This window comes from Trachymyrmex cornetzi, unplaced genomic scaffold (genome assembly GCF_001594075.2).
Source record: "Trachymyrmex cornetzi isolate Tcor2-1 unplaced genomic scaffold, Tcor1.1 scaffold1190, whole genome shotgun sequence".
NCBI classification, from domain to species: Eukaryota; Metazoa; Arthropoda; class Insecta; order Hymenoptera; family Formicidae; genus Trachymyrmex; species Trachymyrmex cornetzi.
Genome location: NW_017295752.1, coordinates 207,867 through 216,460, shown reverse-complemented (window position 1 = coordinate 216,460; position 8,594 = coordinate 207,867). Strand labels below are relative to the sequence as shown.

The 8,594-nt window shown below is 35.4% G+C and overlaps 1 protein-coding gene and 1 pseudogene across 3 annotated transcripts; one reads left to right on the top strand and one right to left on the bottom strand.

The window, feature by feature from the left end:
• Positions 1-673: 673 nt before the first annotated feature.
• LOC108766705 (facilitated trehalose transporter Tret1) lies at positions 674-6,900 on the bottom strand. 3 transcript variants are annotated; one of them, XM_018516169.1, is made up of 3 exons: positions 6,641-6,900; positions 2,972-3,107; positions 674-2,870 (listed from the first exon to the last, which is right to left on the bottom strand). In XM_018516169.1, the coding sequence occupies exons 1-3, from the start codon at positions 6,662-6,664 to the stop codon at positions 1,444-1,446; spliced, it is 1,587 nt and encodes a 528-aa protein (XP_018371671.1). In that variant the 5' UTR covers positions 6,665-6,900; the 3' UTR covers positions 674-1,443. The 3 variants fall into 3 exon arrangements, with proteins under 3 accessions (XP_018371671.1, XP_018371662.1, XP_018371681.1); XM_018516160.1 differs by lacking the exon at positions 6,641-6,900 and adding an exon at positions 5,688-6,061; XM_018516179.1 differs by lacking the exon at positions 6,641-6,900 and having other exon boundaries at positions 2,934-3,077.
• Positions 6,901-6,988: 88 nt separating this feature from the next.
• LOC108766645 (uncharacterized) lies at positions 6,989-8,202 on the top strand (annotated as a pseudogene).
• Positions 8,203-8,594: the final 392 nt, after the last annotated feature.

The following is an 8,594-nucleotide window of genomic DNA, read 5'->3' as shown; positions in this document are numbered from 1 at the left end:
ATATAATGTAAAGATTTTTTAAGCCGATTATAAGAATATAATGTAAAAATTTTTTAAGCCGATTTAAAGAATATTGGTATTTGTTGCAAACTGTTTTACAACAAATTTGCAACAAAATATTCATTTTTAATTTTATCTGCAAAAAGATGATGCATATATACGTTTTTGATATTTTTGTTTACGCAGAAAACACGATTGAAATCTGATAGCTGTCAATTCTTCATTTTATTTTAAAATATATGTTTCATTAAAAAATGCTGTTTTTATATTCTATCTGCCGCACGTCGGTGCTAAAGTCTAATATGTGCGAAATCCTCATACGCCAGATGTTCTATGAATTGATGTTTACTACTAACCGCTTTGATTAAATACTAAGCTTATCGAGAAAAACATCGCCTGAATATTTTTTTATAAAATAAAAAAAAATTCCATGGCTAGATATACATATATTTTTCTATCGCGTCTTATCATAATCGTGCAGATATAGTACTTCATTGATTGCATTATTCGAAAGAATATTGTGAACATATTATATTTATAACGAATGACATTTAATAGAATATTTAATATATTTTATAAAACAATATGTAAACATGCGAAAATATATATATGTATGTATATATTGTGTGTGTGTGTATATATATATATATATATACCTATATATATATGTATATATGTAATCAGTGGTTATGAAAACGTTCGTCTTTCTTGACAACATATACCAGAACTCTGGAGGATTTCCCATTAAGCTTTCTTTTTGTTCTTTATTGCGATACAGTCTCGCGATTTTTCAAGCATTTTTTCTCTCTCTTTCTGCTCATCTCAGTGTTTAACCGTCGTCTAGCTATGATTTTTATGCTTATCGTATATAAGAAATGCGGCGTGTTTACTAGAAATTTTTACTTGCCAGTCCTTTTTACTTCTGTTTCTCTCTCACGCAGTTTTCTTTATTTAAATATTTGTATGTATGAGAAATTCTGAAGTTTAACGTCCCCTTAAATACCTGATCCGCCTAACATCCGGCGTGAAAAAAACGATAAAAGCTTTATAAAGACAGTTCTTCATAGCGGAGTTTTAAATAAATATTATATTTCACGACACAACCACATAATCTTTGGAGTATTGGCGAAAAATATTTACAGTTGAAGGAACATGAATAAAACTATCAGGATGAATTTATGCAGCAAAAACGATATTAATAAAAACCACTTTATTTCCCGCTGGCAGGTACGAGAAAAATCGCGGTAAACAGGCAAAAGCGATTTCACCTTTGCGTCTTGATTTTTGTTGCATGAAAAACGTGTAAACGTACATTTTATATACAGTTGAGAGTAAGTAATTGCCGTTTTAATGTTCGTTGCTTTGAAAAGAACGTCCGACGACGTTATCTCGTTAATAAATTCGCACCATATCCAGTAAAGATGTGCGAAATGTTCTTTTTTGTCATACTATATTATTTCGATTCTGCAAACATTCGGTGACCTCTTTTTTCTTCTCGTTACCTCCCAAAAGTTCCTGAATTTCGCGGAATGTCCGACCTTTGGTCTCGGGCACGGTGAATATCACCATCACGAATGCCAGTAAACACGATCCCGCGAAGAAATAATAAACGGTGTCAGCGCCCAACCAATCGCCAATCACCTGATACAGTTTGGATACGATAAAACCAAGCACGCCGTCGAAAACGATGATAATGGCACCGGCGAACGCTTTCACCTCAGTAGGGAATAATTCTCCGATCAACGCGTTTGGTAGAGTACCCAGTCCGATCTGGTAGGCCACTTGGAAAATGATCACATCGATCACTGGAAGAAGATTTGCTGCTGATACATCGATGCCTCTTTCGTCTAGCATAAGGTATATCGCAAGAATTGCCAGGGTAATGGAAGAACCCAGGGTGGAGGCGATCAGTAACGGACGTCTGCCCGCGCCTTCAACGGTCGCAGTTGATAATCCGCATGAGATGAGGCCGACCGCGAGCACAAGTATCGTAGCCACGTTGGAATCGATGCCGATCGCTGCTTTCTTGAAGAGCACCTCAAGATATTGTATAGTGCTAAAGTTTCCACTGAGTTGCTGCGTAGCAATTAGACTGAGTATAATGCCGAGAGCTCGGGCGTTACTGGGCAACAGCATCAGTTTCAGTTTTCCCATCCAGCTGCGCTTAACAGGTTCCGTTCGAGCTCCAGGACCGGTTACTGGGGTATTGTCGCAAACGTCTTCGATAAAAACGTTACGTAAAGTGTATTCCAATTCTCTCCTTGCTTCGTCGCGATCGCGAATTCCTTTAAAGAACGCCAGAGACCTAGTTGCTTCTGCTCTACGACCCCTGGTCGCGAGAAAGGCAGGAGTCTCGGGGAACCAGGAGAAACATGCCACAAATAAGATGGGTACCGTGAGAAGTATACCTGTCAGAACGTGGTACGATACCCACGGACCAATACTACATGTCAGCAAGGAACCGGTGAACACGTTCACGGCAATCAGAGTACCGAGGGCGCCTCTAATTTCGACGTCAGCGACCTCCGATACGTACATCGGATTGGTAGTGTACGAGATGCCCACGCCAATGCCGAGAATCATCCTAGAAACGTAAAGAGCAACTACAGTCTGGGCGAAGAAGACGATTGTCCAGCCGACGATGAAGAAACCGCTTGCGAACAAAAGGCACTTCTTACGACCATATCGATCGGCAAGACTGGCACCGAGGAACGGACCGATCATTGAGCCGATCACCGTCAACGATACGATCCATGAGCCCTGATTGTCAGTTATCTTTATTGGAACGTCGCTGGCACCGGATGTGAGTCGTGAGAGCGACGTGGTAGTCCATCCGTAGACGGTGCCGACCGCTACCATGGATAGAGTCGCTGTGAAATGGAGATTGACGGAAGATTAATGGTGATTGATTGCCGAATTGATTTTCATGTTACCTTTAAGGGCGCGATATTTCATGAAATATGATGTAAACCTGATATACATGCTAGCCATTGCCTCCATTGTGTTCGTTCGCGCTTTGTCGTTTGTTCATCGTGATGCTTGTCCTGGGAAGACGAGACTTGCGTCACAATCTCACTTCTTGGTCCCGCTTCCTTTAGCACGCCAATCTGAGATAGAAATTGATATTGATTTTTAGAGGAAAGACGATAGTTTTCTTTGCTGCTGTGTGACATTTACAGCTCGAATTGAAGCGATGTAAATATTTTAGGTATCCTTCTTTATTTAGAAAAAATTAAGTTTGTATTCTAAGTTTCCTCAGCTATAAATCTTACAACAATTATAACGCCACCGATTAAAAATTAATCACTATTTTTCGCCAGAGTGATTTACAAAATGAACAATAATAAACTAGAAAGGCTATGAGCCGAAAATAGTATCTTTTAATCTTCAGAATATAATAACAATCAACATTGTAAACAATATAAACATTTCGACACCGATCGGATCAATGTTAAACAAATTTGAATTATAATATAAAATTAGCAGTTATACATATAATTTTATTTATATTAGTTAAGTAAAACATGAAAAGATAAAAAATACGAAAAATCACTTTCTCCTATCCAATAAATCCATGTATTTGATGGCAGACAGATAAACGTGGTTCATCATTGATTGTATAACAAAATAATAGTCGTATTAACCGTATTATAATTATTAAATCTTGATAGGTTGATTTTTCCCTTTGTATAAATATAAGTTCTTGATCAAACGAAAAAACGCAGTCAAAATTTACAGTCAACAGAATAAAAATGAAGCAATAATGCGATAGAGATTAGAATGTCAAAATTATTTTAAATCTATATCAAGAGACATACGATGATGTTATATACATTATATAATGTTTCTTGATATAGATTTGAAATAATTTTTACACTCTGATCTCTATTGCATTATGGCTTCTTTTTTTCTATTGACTATGAATTTTGATTGCGTTTTATCGTTTAACATGGACCTGACTTTTTATCTTTTCGAAAAATTTGTCTTTTTATCTTTGGACTTTCATTTTTTTTATCACATGGAAAATTCACCTATCGGGACACTTAATAATTACGGTTAACACGACTATTATTTTTGTTATACAATTGGTGATGAATCACATTTTTTGTCTGAAACATCAAACACATAGATTTTTTGAATAAGAGAGAGTTTTGTGTATTTTTTATATTTTCATGTTTTACTTAACTATAAAATTGTACGTGTAACTGCTAATTTTATGTTATAATTTGTTTAACATTTATAGTGACTCGATCGGTGTCGAAACGTCTATATTATATTTATAACGTTGATTATTATGATATTCTGAATATTAAAAGATATTGTTCGGCTCGTAGTCGTTATAATTTATTATTGTTAATTGTACTCTTATTGAGCCATATTATTATTATTATTATTATTACGTTATAAGATTTACGAAATATTTCTGCGAACGCTTGAACGTCATTGTCGATTAAAATAAACAGCGCATCTAATACTTGTGCGTACATCTCCTTGCGCGTGACGGAATGCAGAAGTCTTTTCCGAAGTGAGAAGCAACAGGTGATAGTGATTAATGTAGCAATGTAAGAAATCAAATGAAAATCCACCTTCTTTTCTTAAAGAACTCGAAAATTCCGCGATTTAGTGATCTATATCGTCATGCGAAAAAATTCACTAATTAGCCTCTGCTTTACTGATAATATGAAATTAAAGTTTAGAGAAAGTTTTAAATAAAAGTTATTAATGAAAAACGTGATGTATCTTACACACCCACACCCACACACACACAAAAGGGAATGTTCGTCAAGCGCGGGCAGTCTCGTATAATCATTCAAAACATCCTCAAGTTCACATCAATTAAAAGTAACATAACTTATATAACATTAATGTCATAATTTCGCATTCAACAATGTAATGACATGTAATATAACACCACGTGTTATATCACATTCATCTTGTTGAGCGCGAAATTATAACATTGATGTTATATTATTTTTATCCGGCAAAAAAGTTTTTATACATTAATACATAAAAAATATGTATAAACATATCTAACACACGTAAATATTCATACATAATTATACATGAAATATGTCCATACATCTTTCTTTCTTTTGTAAAATTACTTTTTAATATATTAAAAATAATAATAATATCGAGAAAATGTCAAAAGTATCTTGTTAACGGGACAATTTTCGCATTGTTTGTTTTAGAAAAAATCAAGTTTGGAAAAATTGCTCGTACTAACTATATGTATAATTTTACATAGAATTATATATGAGCAATTCCTTTACATTTCTCCAAACTTGACTTTTTCTAAATAATGCGAAAAATTTCCTTTAAATTATTTTTGATGTTTTCTCGTTATTATTCTTTTTAGTGCACTAAAAAGTAAGTTTATAAATGAAAGTTGTGAAAATGGGCATTAATTGTCGACTGAGCATCTACCGTTCTCCAATTGAGCATGGCGCCAAAATAAAGTCACGATCGACTGCACATGCGCATTTTCAAAGAATGATACATCGCTCTTCATGGTCGCGTGTTTACTCACGACATAACCTAGCTTGGATCTCGTCAGCGGCAACTATTATACACGTAACTATTATACGTATACTTATCGCGATAGCTCAAAGCACGCAACAACGTTGACTCTGATAAGCGTACGAGCAACGGCGAATATATCTTGGCTTTCATCCCGTAGTACTCACCAACGTGTTCGCGCACCTTTTCGCGACTTTTCCGAGCCACCGCACGCAATTGCCCGCAAAATGTTTGAAAATCAACTTGAACGGAACACCCATGCTCACTTCGTAATCGACGGAACGATAGAAATTAATCGCTCCGAGTATATTTTCGGGGACATGCCGCGAACGTACGGCGACGGGTGTATCCGTGTAACAAAATGGAGCACACGATTCGAGACACAAGGAATATTACATAAGTCGCCGATGTCGGTCAATGCTCCGTTGCATCCTTCGATGTTGGAACATTTCCCGTTAAGTCCTGCGAGTACCGCCAATGCGGTGAAATCGATCAGGCCAATCATATTTGGAGAGATCCTTTTGATCCTTTTACGGGTAGGATATATGATGCTCAAATTTCTTGCTTTGCACGAATTCTCCCTCCCCCCTCCTTCCCCCCCTCCCTCCCTCTCTCTCCCTCTTTCCCTCTCTCCGTCTCTCTTTTTCTCTCGTTTGAAATGCTTTGCCAGTGAATAATTTATGGCTTTGGCAATTTTACTTATTCTGTAAAGATTATATTTTGCAAGATGCATATTAAGAAATTACGCAATATTATGTGTTTCGACCGTATTTTCCCATTTTACTTTAAGCGTTATGTATGAACCGCGTTGAATCACAAAGTATGCTCGTAATTAAGACATTCGATTTTGTTCGCGATTCGCGAACCATATCAAAAAGTTGAAAAAGATGAGAAATTCCGTCCTATTTCGTAGATACTCGACATTATCGTAGACCACGTGTGCTCGAGCGCACGCCAGCGTGCGCGCCTCTGCGAAAGTGAGATGATACCATTATCGCCGCGTACATACGTGCGTTTACAACTTCGCTAAAAACGAGTTTTTATCTGACCGTGAAACATACTTCAGAATGCGATAAAAGAAACGTGAACTCGACGAATGCAAGACGAAATCGATACTCACCAGCGGATCGGTTACTCCTGTCATGTTTTTCTTCGACCCAACTCTTTTAGAATATAAATGTGCAATCTATCTAATTCTAAAAACAACGTGTTACATGATCGACCAGCCGCTCTTCTCGGATATGATCACTTTCACGATTTCGTTAGTACTTTGGTCGCGTTCGCGTATCGGACGCGTCGTCAAAACGCGCACGCGCCGATATTTCGCCGCCTGCATTCGTGTTCGCGTACATACATTCTTGCTTGTATCTCTTTTTATTCTTTTTTTTCCTTTTTTACGTCACTCTCTCCCGACGTTCCACGTTCGCGATCCCTCCTTCTAGCAACTGTGATATTTATAATCATCGAGATGGTAGAGCTCATCGGTTGTCGGTCCTTACCAACAGTATTTCGTGAAGAATTTAATATTAACTAATATTACAAGAAGCAATTAATATGATCTTTTTCGAACAAGTTAGAGCGCCGAATCAGTATGAAAATTGATTGACAAAGCGCATCGATTATCAATTACTATTTAATGATCGCAAATTAACTAATATAGTATTAATCGGTAAATTTATAGTTATAATAATATTAATAATATAGTATTATATGTGTATAATGTAATATTATATATAACTATACATTTATTGTATTACGTTTTGAAGAATTTATATAACGAAACATTCATATAACAGAAGACAACAGAAATCGAAGATAGAGTTATATGATAAGGAATTGTATTCTACATATTATTAAAAATGGAATTATATTTAATTATCCAAAAATAATACGGTATACCAAAAAATATTATGATATATATATATATATGTCATAATATTTTTTGGTATAAGAATAAAAAATTAGTTTATTTAATATAAGTCTGACCGTAAATACAAGTACAACTAATAATATACGTAAACTAAATTTTGTAGAATTGTGTTTTTCATGAAACATGTCGGTTTTGTTTTTTACGCGATAATAAAATCGGAACAGCGGCGCATTGCAGCTACGATGCGCGAACGGAACTGTGCCACTTACACTCGTGGTTGCAGCCATGTGAGACGAGAATGGAACGGCTGCCCTATTTCTTCTAGTGAGATTCCGAAGCTTCAGCCTTCAACGACGAATCCAACAAGTAGTTTCCTCTTTATTGAATACTCTTGATTTCAGGTCACTCGGACATCGATACTTTCAATTGAAAACAATACGATATGTTGAAATCATACAGTTGCCATTTTTCGACAAGTGTTTCGCTAAATATCGATGGCTCTTTTGCTGAAGATTCCACTATCTTGCTGAAGATGGAGCAGTATTGTCGAAATTGTTATTATCTTTATGTGTTCTTTTTGCTTGTGAAATAAAAACGGTCATCTAATTTTTGCTCTCCTGATTGAAGGAAAATCGACTTAAAAAAAGCGCGCGCACTTAAAAAATTTATCAAAATTTAGAGAAATATTAGCTGGAGATTTTTCTACCAGAAAGCCGGAGATTCGTTCAGAAAACTGGAATTGCTGATTAAAAAGGGAAAGGTTGGCAACCACAGTTGGAATTATCTGATAGAATGTGATTGGCGTATCACTCTTTTTTTAGCTAATATTTACTGAATTTTTTAAATGTTCGTAGTTATTTTTCAAGCTACGGCTTTTTAATAATGTTTAATTATTTTAAAAATATTAGAATTATTTTTTAAATATTTTAAAACAATGAGATCTCCAGTAGAAGAGCCATCGAAATTTAGTGAAGCTTTTGTCAGAATGTGACAACCGTGATTCTAACATATTTTAATTATTTTAATTATTTACAATTTTTTTCTCTGTCTTTCTCTCTCTCTCTCTCTCTCTTTTCTTTTTTTTATTTTTCACTCTTCAAATCACGGTCGAAACAAATATATTCACACATAGAAATACATGGCAATATTACTTTACTTGTTCCACAAGAAGGCTGTATTTATTATATATATATATATATATATA